Here is a 14307-nt window from a genome sequence, read left to right as displayed (position 1 = left end):
ACCATAATGTTGTTGTGAATGAATCCTCTGCGATAACGGGCTGGTCTCAGGTGAGGGTATTCTTCTGTGCTTGTAACTTGAATATTCCACACAGATTTCCAAGCTTCATACAGTTGACTGTGTATAGGATACACTCCAGAATGATGGGGTGCTACTGCATATCCCAAATCTATAGGGATACCATGTTCCTATAGGAAAAATTATACATGTGTAAAACAATAGGAACAGTAGCAACAAAACAAGGTGCTAATACAATTATACAAGTACACATAAGCTGGGTATCCAGAACAAATAGTCTAAAAGTAAAAATAACATTTGTAATCAGGGTGAGGAATAGTTTTTTGGCTCTGATAAGTTTGTTGGCATCAAAACTGTTGTCTATAATCTGAGGGGGAGTTTAATTCGTGGTACCACACACCTATATGATTTTTTTCCTTAGGTTTGTTTTATGGGACTTTTCGGGTAACTTCGGGTCACACATTTAAAATTAAAATTACAATATTTATTTCATTTAATATACATACAAAATTAAGATACATTTAACATGATTTGCCATCAGGCTTCTTCAGAAGGACATTTCAAAAAGTTACACTAACTTTAAACTTCATATCTTTAAGACATAACCAATACCAAACCAAACAGAAAAATAATTAAAAAAATTAAATCGGAAACAACAAAAAAGGTGAGAAACAAAATGTATTCAGTTAAAATAGGTAATACATAGTATATTTCAAATATTGGTTCACTCAATACATTTGCACCTACATGTTCTTCAAAATTGTGTAATCATCCCTTTAAAACAAACAGAATATAACTTTAAAAGATTGGCATCTTCTTCACAGATAGTAATTAAAATATATGCATTAAATTATACATTATATTATTATACATTGATTTATGTTAATTATATATTGATTTTTTTTAGGTTGCTACCTGAACACACATGAATTGAGTACTGGGACCCTTTCCTGAGATTATTAAGTATTATCTATGTTTTATTATTTTATATACAATACATGGTGATTAACATTTCTCGTAAGGTGACAGTTTTGGCATCACCTGGGGCTTGATTTATCAACTACTATCTGTGAAAAAGATTTTTTGATTGATTTTTTGTTATTGTTTTTGGTTTGAAATTGGTGTTTGACATCTTACAGATATGAAGTTTAGAGTTTGTATAACTTTTTAAAATGTCCTGAAGAAGCCTGATAGTGAAACACGTTAATAATATATCACATAAGGTATCTTATATTTATGTATATATATTGTAATAAATATTGTAATTTAGATTTTGAATGTGTGAAAGTTACCTGAAAAGTCCCATAAAACAAACCTAAAAAAAAAAAAAAAAAAATCATGGAACAAAACTGTTGTGACAGGTATAGTTTACTGAAATGGAAAAAAAAACTTCAGAAAGAGGCCGGGGTCTGTGTCCTCCAATCGATATATAAAGTCATACCGAACAAAATGATTACTTCAAATTATTGCTGCTAAAGGTGGTTTTACAAGCTACTGAATCTGTTGTATGTTGTTTTACACCTGAGCTTAGGTTTAAATCAGTTTAAAGCCAATGTAGGACCAGATTATTCGTTTTGCCCTCGTAGTTAAAACCTTAGAACTGAAAGGGATGTACTTTATTTTATAAACACACACGCACAAAGGGCATATTGGAGGTTTTATATAAAATTTTGTACATTTACGCACTGAACCAAGCCCCCTGGCAGGATCTTGTTGTGTTACCAATGCTGCTTCTGCCTGTCTTGGCTGATGATTGCCCATAATTGTGAAAATCTGACAAGACAGCAGAAGCATAACCAGGGAAGGGAGGGAATTAGTGAAGTATCACTTCAGGACACCAGACCTTCCCAATGCAGCTGCAACCGTAAGGATAATTTAACACATCCTGTCACATATTTCACCCAAAATGAATCTAATCGTTTTAAGTGGAAGTCTTCTCAAAAACAAAGCAATATCCTAGTGTGGAATATTTGCCGCTATGCAAAATACAGAAAAAAAAGATAAACAATAAAGTAAAAGGTTTGGGAACTGCTGGCTACAGTTTACAACCAGCAGCTTGATAACAGACTTAAAAGCCAGGCTGCTATGGATGGCGAATATTAATTATAGAACACTGAGCAAACATCTATCTACAAAAGGCCACAGAGTCAATTCAAGGCAAATCAATTGCCTTACAGCTGCCTGTCCTCACTTCAACATTGTAACCAGATACCAGAACTGCAGATTTCCAAGTTGACTCGGTCCATTCTTTGTGTCATTATGACAATGGGCAAACGACATGAAAGGGGCCATCTAAGGTTAGTGCAGTAATGCAAATATAGGATGTGGCAATGCACAAACCAACAAACAAAAGCTGCTAGCTCAGGCTTATAGTTGCTTGGTGGCGGACCTTTATTCCTGTACAGTAGCAGGTATTTACACGTTACAGATAAAATGGAACGCAAGCATTGGCTTCCTTCACAAAACCTTCATTCTGACAGCTTCACAGTGACTGATATCAGTAAGACACGAAGCTTCACTTGTATGTGTGGTCACGGCTCACTAGGGCCGGTCCCGTCTTTATTCCGCACAGGTGTCTTATGGCCACTGAAACAGAACGTACGTTTTCACACAATAGGCATTATTCATTTTTTATCAGACTTAATTAACTGGATGTCTGTGTTCAGTTTTCCTATCAATCTTTTTGAAATGTCTTGCATGACCTATATTCCACTGTAAAGCAAGTCAAGCATTTCTTCTTAGATATAACAAAATATAATTTGCTTTAAATGAGAATAGGATACTTCACAAAAGCTGACAATTGTACTGCACAGGATGCCATCTATTAACCTTTTAGTAATAAAGTAAATGCTACAAACACAATTCATAATAACATGTCCCTGAGTACTGCTCCTGGGTGGTTGTGGTGTATGAAGGTCCACTAAGTGGATTACAACTGTTCTGGTCAGTGAGAAGATATTAAAACTATTAGGTTTATTCAACTTGGTATAGATAGCCAATTGTCTATTACCAGCATATTGTAGAGACATCAGCCATGTTTTTAAGTGGATACCCAGGCTGCAGATACACGTACCGTTCCATGCCATGTCCCTCACTTCCAGCTGCACTTAGCAAGCTTGCCAGGGAGCCATCCACTATCCAGATATTCTAACAAGCCACACAACCCCAATTCTCTATGATTAAGCTCAGTCATAGTGTGAAACATGTAAGAAAAAGTCATGTAGAGTATGTCAGTAAAAATTAGCTGAATTAAAGAACAAAGTGTAGCGGTGGTGGGATTTGATTCTTTGCTTGCTGTGGTTACCCAGACTATTTCAGAATTAAACTCTACTGAGCAGTTGCCTAATGGAGAACAACTGGCAGGGCAAGGGCTTGCTGTGGCACTGCCTCAAAGCCAACAGTGTATACAATCTTTCCATTTTACTCTTCTTATAGAAGAGTAATAGGTTTGGCCCATCATGCAGAGAAAATTTCCAAAGGGATGCACAACCATTATGTGATAATAAACCCAGATAATCACAAGCTCTATTCAAAATGCGGGAGCACTGCTTGCTTTTATCAAGTTGTTTGTTGTGTCATATTTCATTTGTGATAACTGAATAAGTGAACACGCTCACTAAGCAACAAGATTGTCAGCTTCAGTCAGGGAAATCTTCTTTTACTGTCTTCAAAGCATATGATGCCTTCAGAAAAATATCTCTGAAATGCAATCTACTCGAGTCAAACTCACAGCCTCACATTGTAGGCTAACAAAACCCATGTAAAATGTATTTTTATAAAAATGCAAAATATCTGTTTAAGATCATTTTTTAGGCGTCACATAATAAAGCCACTTATCATAAGAATGTGCACTGGAAAACTAATAAATCCCTTTGAGAATTTAACCAAAATGATTAATGGGTGACACATAATCCATATGTGTTACTATATTGGGGGTGAAATATAGAATATAGAAGTAGCATATAGAAGTAGCTCTTTAATAACTGAAGAAAACCAGTTGTGAGGAAATAGGAACTGCCATTGCTGACAATCACCAGAGTACACGTGAAATAGAGTACAGAGTACATGTGAAATAAAAAAATATATATCTTTTTTTCCCCCACAGACATGGTTTTATACAGAAACAGTACATGGTAACCAAAGAAAAGATGTAGAATATACATATAAATGGACATTACCAAAGCAAATTGCTTGTTGAGTTTCATCTGCTCTGCAAGAACTGTGACATTGTGGAATAAATGGGGCTGCATGTGACTCCACATATGTGGGAACCACCAGAACTCTTTCCTGTGCATGAGCAGCATGTCATCCCCTTCATCTTCCTCATCTGTGCCTAAAATAAATAAATACATACAATTAATAATTTATTACCTACACAAATGAAAGCCTATATTCAAACCTTCCCTTCCTTTCCCTTCTCTTTTTTAATTTTGGATATCTTAAAAATGATCAATTAATACGTAAATGCTCATTATTTACCTTTAAAATTCACAATACTTTGCTTTGATTGAGTGCTCATCAATTTATGTTAGCATTCTTTGACTGTCTCATCACAAATCTGAGTTGCATAGATGTATTGATGGGGCAAATTCTTGCATTGTATATTGTTTACCTTTTAAAATGTGAGAATAAAACATTAAATGCAAAAAGTAATGATGTGCAGCAACCTGCCACAGGGATCTGACAGGCTTCCTCTTCCACATAAAGACTCGGGGCTTCCTAAAATTTCTGATTTATACACTTCAAATTAAAGAAGACAAGCATGCATGTTCTCAATTTTACTACAAGGACATAAAAGATTTTCAAGAAATGACTTACCTGTGTGATAGAATTTTCCTGAAAAGCCCAAGTTGAAAGTGAAATTTGGTACTAGCGTTCGGAGCTTGCCCTGGGTATTCAGCAGTGCCTAAGGGAAGAGCGGAGAACAATGTCAGCATTTCAGAAAGCAGCCAAAATCTCCTGTCAAAAGGTAATTTATCACAATATGACACCCTGATAGTGGAACTACAATCAGGATATTCTGCATACCAAGCAAATAACTGCATTTTAGTGGCCAGGGTAAATAAACTTGGTCACAATTAGGCTACATGACTTGTAGGAATGTTTTTTGTGTGTTGTGGAGGTTCCTAAAAAAAAAAAAAAAAATGCCACTACAAACCACATACACCAACTACGCACTGCTACACTACATTCATGTATTCAGCTTGGAGAACACAAAGCTGATGATGCTACACTTTACAAAGGTGATGACTTTGCCAAGGAAGGAAGCTACCCAGCTAACAAAGCAAATTACCACTCCATTTTACTGAAAGTAAGACAACAGATGGAGGTGTTAGAAGCAAACCTTATAAACCAGAATTGAATTTGCGAAGAGTAAATGAGACCATAAAACTGCAGCAGCTTAAATGTTTTTCTGTCAGAACAAGGTTAATAAAACGGTAATGTAGTTTGCCCGAGTATGGAAATCACTTAACATAACCACCTAAAAAAGTTTTTTACGCTAGGCTTCAAATGTGCAAATTAAAGAGACCACGCACGTCTAATGGCATAAGAAGACAATTGTTTTATATATTCTGGAGAGACATGAGACCAAACATTTGTGCTTGAACAATGTCTGCCTGTATTGCAAAAACACGGCATCACAATTTTGCAGCAATTATTAACCTACATTGGAAAATTTACACTGGAATTCTATCAATTCCTAATAGCAATAACTTAACACGGGAACAGGAGGAGACATTATTATCGGACTGGACAGAAGAAAAACTTCTATGCTGCTCTTTAAACATTTGGGCTGTGGTCGGTCAGTCTGCTCTGTCCACTTTACTCGGTTGGTTCCTAAAACTCCTTTCCATCTGGCTTTGCAGGCATGCGGGATTCAACCATGGGAAACAGAGAATGATGCTTTTGTTGCCAGCCCTCACTGTTGGGAGATTTTATTTATGCATCAGTGACAAACAGATAAAACAAACAACTCGGAAACCAAACCATTCCTGATAATCTAGAGTTCTGAGATGACGATGGCACCACAGAATACATTTACAATGGCGTTTTACATGGCAGTGCTCTCTATAGATGATCTAAGAGGCTGCGGGGAAACATTTCAGCAAATTAAAGTCTAAAACACATGACAAGATCAGCTGCCAATTTTACACCCCATGACCGATCCATTTTCCCCCGGACAGCATTGCGGTTATTTCTATTTACAAGTCAATGTGAATAGATGTCAGATGAACCCCCAGATGAACTAACTGCAATCCACAACCATTAGATACCTAATGTGAAGACCATGTACACTAACACTCACTTACAGGAATGAACTGAGAAGAATTTATTTTTATAAACACCATTTAAATAAGATCTTTAAAAGAAAATACATAGAAATATACAAAGGTGGTGTCTCTTTATTCAACTGTTTAAGCACAACAGATAGAGAAGAAAAAGTTAATTAACTCAGAGGAGGAGAAAGTCTGGCCTATAAAAAGGTTATCCAACACATGCATACTTTTGGAATGAGTACGTCTCTTTCCTGGTACAAACCCAATTAAAGGATTTCATACATCAAACACATCTCTGAGGAAATCCTTATTCTAAGGTCATGTCTTATGGGGTAGCTAAACCTTTTTTAGCAACAAGTCACCATAGCAATCCTGTTTGCTATTCTTTAATCAGAGAGAAATATAAATTCTCTTTCCTTTAACGTCTCTAGCCAAGAGAAACATCCTTGTGCCAATACCTACTGACTAATATCACACACAGTTTGTCCGAAACACTGCCTGCACAAGTGTGTCTTATATCAGAAGAAAACAAAGCCAAAGAAAGCCTGTCAATGGTTACTGCTACCAGTGGTAAAATATTTTCCCTGCACACCAAGACTCTAAAGGAGAGCAACATTCTCCAAATATCACTTAGGGCCCATTGATAGCAGCATTATACAGAATGGCACCACAATGCACCTTGACAATGTACGTCTGTAGCGATGCTGCAGTGTGTGGTGCACCGACACATTATTTTATGCACCTTACATGGGAGGTTACTGTTTGATATACAGTATGGGGATGGCTGAAATACCAGAGTTGATAGCTTCAAGTGCCTATCAAGGGAAAATGACCCTTTTCCTTCTACCCTAAAAAGTTACTTCCTCTGAAGTTTGAACAGAAAATCCAAATGCTTGATTTCAAAAACACAGCACAGGCATGAAACTCTGCCCTTACAATTGTGGGGTGGGGATGGAAGGGGACTGAAGCTCCAGCTCAAATTTACAATCATTTAAACATTTGAGGTTGGATAGAAATCCAGCAGTGCCGTCTATCAGGGGAGTAAGGTATGTAAATGAGATCTTTAAAATGGCACTAAATCCAAGGATTTCAACCCCTTCAATGGGGGGGTACACCCAGTGCAAATGAAATTTACATTTCTGAAGTTCAGCTTTAAAATTGCACCTCAAACTGCAAATATATACTCAAAACGGTCCACAGGGAAGGCTTTATACATTAATATTTAACCATAACTAAAGGACACCATACCAGTCAAGCAGCCCTGAACACTAGCAACCTGAAACTAACTAACTAAAGTGCTCACAGCAAAGTGCTTCCAAGTTGTCAGCTAATAGGACAACTCAACAAATGGATATTCATTGATCCTCCCCAAAACACCAACAACGCTGCCCTTCCCTTAGCCATCCTTGAACACTGCTCAACATCCAGGAAAATGCATGTAGATGCTTTGTTACTTTTCTCAACATTTACCCAGTTATTGGCAATACATTTAAAAAAAAAAAACAAGCAGACCTAATTTGGTAAATGGCATTTTAAGAAAGAGGTCTGAAATAGCAGACCAGATATTTCTCCCTGGCAAGTTTATTTCAAAAGTGCATTTCATTCTCCAGTTTGATTTTTTGTGGATGATGACACAGAAAGAGGATAAGGTGAGTAGCTCTATGGTTAAAGCACAGAGTGAATGAACCAAGTGGACGGATCTTTACATTAAAAAAAAAAATTCCAGAAAGAAAAGTCCATTAGCCCATGCCACTTGTAGATTTCATAACTTAAATTTTGTGTGCGTGACTTGGCACTCTACTTTTCATACAAGCTGACAAATTCAGTGCATGTTGACATAAACCTATCACAAATACCTGATCACATCTTGATATCAGATTATTATTATCCTCTATACAAAAGTGCTCAGACTGGGAGAGGCTCAGTTCCAGTTAGGAATCTTTTACTTTATTCACAGATATTGCAGTGCAGTTTAAACATTGCTATTGCTCTATTGCTTAAAGAAAATTAAGGTCACCAATCCAGATAAACGGTTAGGCAGGGATGGTTGATAGACAACTGTAAACTCTTTGCCCAGGTAAATGTTGCATATGTATGCCTTTAAAAATGTGTATTTAGTGCTCTGTCAAGCATTCAGCTTTAAGAGAAAAAAGACTGGTCATGTGTGAATCCTATGGGCATAGAGAACAAATAGGGTTCCCCAAGTTATTGGATATAAGGATTCATATTACCTGTATGTACAATACAATCTGTAGCTGCCAATACAATACTGTCAGACTACAGAAAGTCATGAAATTTAAAGCAGCTTTAGACATTAATAAACAGTTGGACATGCATGCACGATTCAGCTGTCTGACAATGTCTTCTGGGCCAGCTTCTTCCCTAAACAGCAGCACTCTAATCGCATCAATGCTCTTGTTCAGCGCAATAAAAAAAGAGGGAGCCATGCTCAGACTGAAGGAAACTAGGAAACAACAGAAGCCAGACTAAATCTTTTAAAACTTTTCTGATTGCCTTATTGCTTGAGAAAGCTGGTTTGGGGCCGTCATGCCGTGCTCCATAAACACTTGATTGTCATCTGAAATTGACAAAAAAACGATATATCTGGAAACTCGTCCAATATCTATAGACATGTTTAGGTGAGGACTACTGGGAAATTTCAATCTCTACTGAGAGGTTTAAACATTTGCTTATGTTCAATATTAGGATAAACTCTTTATGTTGTATGAGACAACTGCCAACAGGGAATTACACCTCCCAGCAGCAAAATGCTATAATTTCCTTGTGTAGTTCTCACCTTCACAATGCATAAATAGCACTTTTCCGCTGCATAGTTTTCTTATAAAGCTGCAAGCAAGAACGTACTCTTGCAGCTTGATAAAGAGGCCCTTTTGTTTAATACTAAATACTGTCCACTCATGCTGATACTGTGAATTTAGGGTGTCATGGATCCACTCCCGGAGCGTTGTGACCATGGCATTCTAAATTTATCATGAAATATTGCATCGATAAGGACTGCACAGCCTGACAAACGGGAAGTGGTTATGAGATAGGCCTGAAGATTTTGGACCGCCCAAAGGTTGGCTGCACAGTGATAGCTGGAACGTAGGGCCATGTACACACCTCAGATGATTTTCATCGGATTCCTGCCTCGTGGCTAGTATCGGACGAGAATCTGGTGTGTGTACAGAGGCTGTCTGACGTCGTTCATGGATGTGTCCTGGCAGATCCATAAACATCAAAAGACGAATGACTGCAAAGCAAGTGTGGGGGAGAGAGCGCAGCGGGGTGCAACTCGCTCGTTCTCGCTCTCTTCATAGAAAAGAATGGCACTGTGTGTACTGCACTCATTCATGTATCTTTCTGTCCGTCGTTGGAAACAATCGTGAAATATCCTTTCCAACTACAAAAATCTAATGTGTGTACACAGCCTAACAATATAAAGCCCCACGGGTTAAAAAAGCCCACACCGTAAAATCTATTTGTACAGTACCCCAACCTCCATTAGATTTATCTTTAGATGTGGTAATGCAAGAATCAATCTACAGAAACCCATTTAACCATTGTAACACGAAATGACTCCCACCATTACCTCACTTACCTGCAAGGTGTACCTATAGCTTAAACATAGTACTAGCACTTTTGTATTTATAATTAGTTCATGTTTGATAAACTTTGGGCCAATTACAAATTTTACACAGGAATAAAATCTTATAAATGAACGTAAGCTCCATATTTATAACATAATATAATTTTTACCTATAAAAACGTTTGTGTTGGTATCAGAGGGTATGGGCAGACACAAGGCTTTCATGTTACACTTTTACACCACAATGATTGCTTCGACTTCTAATATTTAGGAGGAGAGAAGCTCAAGTGCACAAAGACAAGAGGCACCTTTGAAATTGCCATAAGCACGCAAAAAGCCAACACACCATTTTATTATTTTCAAAAGCAGAGAGGTGAAAAATCAAAGATTTCTCAATGGGTATCATTGATCCAGAAGCTTGAGTGTATAAAATGGGCTGCAAAATACTTTCCCTGCCGAGAGCAAAATGTGGCATGTGGAGAACAAGCAGCAGGGCAATTCATGTGCATTTTTTTTTTTTTTTCAGACGGACTGGCATGGAAAATAACTGAACAAGGCTCGTATAGCACTTGCTGTGTCCACTCCTCCTACCACATACAGGCTACTTTCCTTTCTAAAACTTGTACAAAGTAGCAGAACAACAAAGTCACTTGCATATTCTAAATCAGGTCACTGGAATTGTCCACATGAATAGGTAATTAAAGTATTCAGTCATGGAAATAGCAACCCGCAGTGGGCTAAAACTGGGCCTCTATCAAATCTATGAATGGCTTGTGTTGCTTCAAGCCTCCCATTTGATTACATAATCACTTTTCTTTTTGTTAGGGATAATTTCAAGGAGACTTATTAATCTCCAAGGACAACACAAAATCACATAAAACCTAACTGAGCTTTTAGTTCAAATCTCTTTAATATATTCAATTTGCAAAGTCTTGCATCTTGTTTTCAGAAAGCAGCCACTGCCCAAACCTGTCCCCTACCTACTGTAAGGGAAGGTTTTATTTGCGTTTGATGGTGAAATTACTAACGTAATAGCAAAAGTAAATGAAAAAAAAAAAAAAAATAAAGTGTGTATTTTATTTTAACACCAGTTCTTGTCCTACTTAACTTTCTGACCTGGTAAAAAATACTCCCCTAGCCGCTCTCTTTGTTCTTCCAATGACCTACTAATGACTTCCTCACTCATAACCTCATCACACGCACGGCTCCCCAGACTTTTCTAGAGCTGACCCAACTCTGTGGATTGGTCTTTCTTGGCCTATTCGGCTTGCTCCTACTTTCTGCTCCTTTAAAAGGCCACTCAAACCTCATCTTTTCAAACTTGCCTGCTTTCTTCTTCTCTCTTCTAACAACCTCACTACTTCCCACCGCTTCATATACCCCCTCCTTTTGTGTGTTACTTCCTCCAACTTCTAGGTTCTTCGGGGCAGGGTCCTCTCCTCCTGTGTCACTATCATTTGCAACCCCTATTTAATGTACAGTGCTGAGTGATATAAATCCTGTTTTATAATATTAATAAATAGCTGGGAGACACTGTAACCCTCACAGTGTCTGGTAATAAATCTGTGGCTACATATAATGTAACTCTTTACTGACATGAGGAGTGGCCTTCACACGTCCCAGCATAAAACCGCTGGAGGATTATAATATTTAGCTGTAAATAAGTAATGTATTATGCGGATGAGCCAATGTGTAGATAAACCTGCCCAAAACGTGTCTGAGTAAGAATGTTGTGATTCATATGGGCTAGGCTTGTACTCACAAGTAACATAGGAATAATCTAAATCATGTCTGGAAATTGTACAACATAAGTCGAGCATAGGTTAAAAATGAATAGGGATGAACAACTTCATACATGTTGGATGTGATAACATTTTTGCATTTTGCAACTTTTTTGGCTCCTCTGCTGCAAAAAGTGTTTTATCTAAGGGAGAATTATACATTTAAAATAAGTGATTTGGAGCGCTTATGGTCTATCAGTAAGAATGGCATTCTTTCCATTGACCAACACACTAATATAGTGAGCTGTGGAGATTATTATCATCCCCAGGAGATCTCCAAGATATAAAAGTTATTTTCGGGTTCCCCCATGTTAAAGGGGTTGAGAAAGATTTGTATAAACCATAACTTAGGAGTTTTACTTCCCTGTGCTTTGAGATATATTATGATCACCAGTCCAGCAGCGTACTTTGCTTACTTTGATTTCTGCATGTGAAAACAGTAGTCACCAGGCTGTCATACTGATGCCTTTTATTCATTACTCTAAATCACTAAAAACCAGAACAAATCCAGCAATTTTGACTGTTTAACTAATTTTTCTTTTAGTTTTGTGTCTCCAAAGTACAAAATGTGTACAGTCAGGCAACAAGCATATTAATAAGCAGTCAGTACAGACGCCCTTCATTTTTGATATTTAATGTTACTTGAGTCAGGCTAATGTTTTAAAGCAACCGATGGGGGGGAAACTCCCACCACACACAGATACATCATATAAACCATAAACTGAAGACCAGCTACACAGCTTTGCATTGACTATGCCATTACTAAAATAATGTTACATGTACTAGTACTGTTTTGTTTTTTTTTCAGTGGCATTTCAACACATTAAACACACTAAACACACACACTATAATACACTGGGATGTAAATCACTGTAATGTGGTATATAGGAAAAAGCAGTGCTGGAGTTGTGGTAACAAAAGGAATTGGCTGCCTTAAGCATCGACCATTATTGGCGACATATCAATCACAAAGGTGGAAAGAGCCTATTCTGCACATTAACTTCCTCACACAGCCACAGTTTTGAGGCAATAATACTTATCTCATCTTGAGGATACGACTTTCTAAAGAGTAGAATTTAAAGTGGAACTAAACTGGCCTTTTCTTGCTCCCTCACTTCTTCATTGGGTCAGGCTGGAATCTTCATTCAGTCCTGGCACCCATAGCAAGTCTGTTCTGCAATAAAAACCTGCCTGCTTGTGTTTTTTTCCTTGAAGCACCTTAAATATTGCTATAAAATTCCGCAGTCTAGCCATTCAGGAAGTTATGCTAAACATTCTGTACAGTTACGGACTACATATTATGAAATATTTGCAAGTGACCATCTGTACAGCAATTCTCCCTCATTTTATTTAGTTCTTCCTGCTGACCCCTTCCTTTTCTTTTAAAAGTGGTTTTAGCATACAATATAATTACTATTTTTTGATGTGTTATACATGTACCACTTCTGTGTGGTTTGAACATATGCAGTACACCTCTGCAATGCATGCACATTCTCAATGTTTGATTCCTTTCAAAAGCCTTTAAGCATCAATATATATATATATATATATATATATATATATATATATACACCAATGTTTTAAAAACCCATTTAGGTCCTGTTGCCACACAACTTTCCCATAGAGTCTTGTTAACTCTGCCCAGGTTCATTTGCTAAGTTGCCTAAATGTCATTCTCGAATCTCCAATAAAAAAAGATTATTATTGTGCAGTCAAATGTAAGAACTAAGAGGACTGCACAACCTCCAAAAAATACAGGAACTGTGCAGAGGACGTAGAACGGCTCTAGATTTCAGATTTTCTGTTTGCACTTATCAAATAGAACAAAATGCTTTCAATTGGATATTTATCAGGTAAGGAATCAGCAAATTAGAAACATTCATTGCTAAAGTTTACAAACACTTTAATGTGCACCATCCTTGAAGATGAATAATGGAACACAGTGAACCTACATGAATTATCCTTTAACAGAGCAGGCAGCAATATACAAAGAACAATTAGGCTCTTTATTGAACAGAAATATGTCCTGTAGAGTAAAGCCCCACAGATCTGCCACTACATCACCCTGCAATCACCACACAGGTCATTTATGTATATACTCCGATGACACAGCCACAAAATTGTACAATCATTCTCTTGCAATAGGTCCAGGTATCTTCCATAGTGCCAAATATTTCAAGATCTGATTTTTTCTCTTCATAGGGTCGCTGAATAAAATCAGATGAGACAATTTAGTTATAAAATTTATCATTGGCCAATACAACACACAAAATACTATTCTGTGCTCAGAATTGACTGAAAATATTGATCAAAAATACAACCAGTCAGAAATGTAAATGGTCAATTTAAACTGATTGTGTGATCAATCTGTATTACAACTGTTTGTGACAAATATTTGTTAGAGTATTCTGAGGCGACTGTCAAAATCCCACCATGACTGCTTGGCACAGCAAAGTCATAATTTATAGAGAGCTTTCTAAATTTATTGAACAAAGGATCTCTTGTATGCATATTTTTTCTGTCTAGTCACATCTAACTAAATGATCACATTGATATTTGTGTTGCCACAAGAATAAAGAGCTATTGCTTGCCCTGATTCCAGAGCAACGTCAGGTTCAGATCTTGTCACTCGCACTACAGC

General features: G+C 37.2%; 1 protein-coding gene across 1 annotated transcript in view; it reads right to left on the bottom strand.

Annotated features, from left to right (window-relative positions):
* NDST2 (N-deacetylase and N-sulfotransferase 2) overlaps positions 1-14307 on the bottom strand; it is a gene marked incomplete in the record, with an annotated part of 86695 nt that overhangs the window by 18812 nt on the left and 53576 nt on the right. Inside the window, 3 exon segments of the mRNA XM_072425084.1 lie at positions 3-188; positions 4197-4351; positions 4837-4924. Of these exon segments, the coding sequence (XP_072281185.1) occupies positions 3-188; positions 4197-4351; positions 4837-4924 (429 nt within the window).

This window comes from Pyxicephalus adspersus, chromosome 10 (genome assembly GCF_032062135.1).
Source record: "Pyxicephalus adspersus chromosome 10, UCB_Pads_2.0, whole genome shotgun sequence".
NCBI classification, from domain to species: Eukaryota; Metazoa; Chordata; class Amphibia; order Anura; family Pyxicephalidae; genus Pyxicephalus; species Pyxicephalus adspersus.
This window is presented reverse-complemented; position numbering and strand designations above follow the sequence as displayed.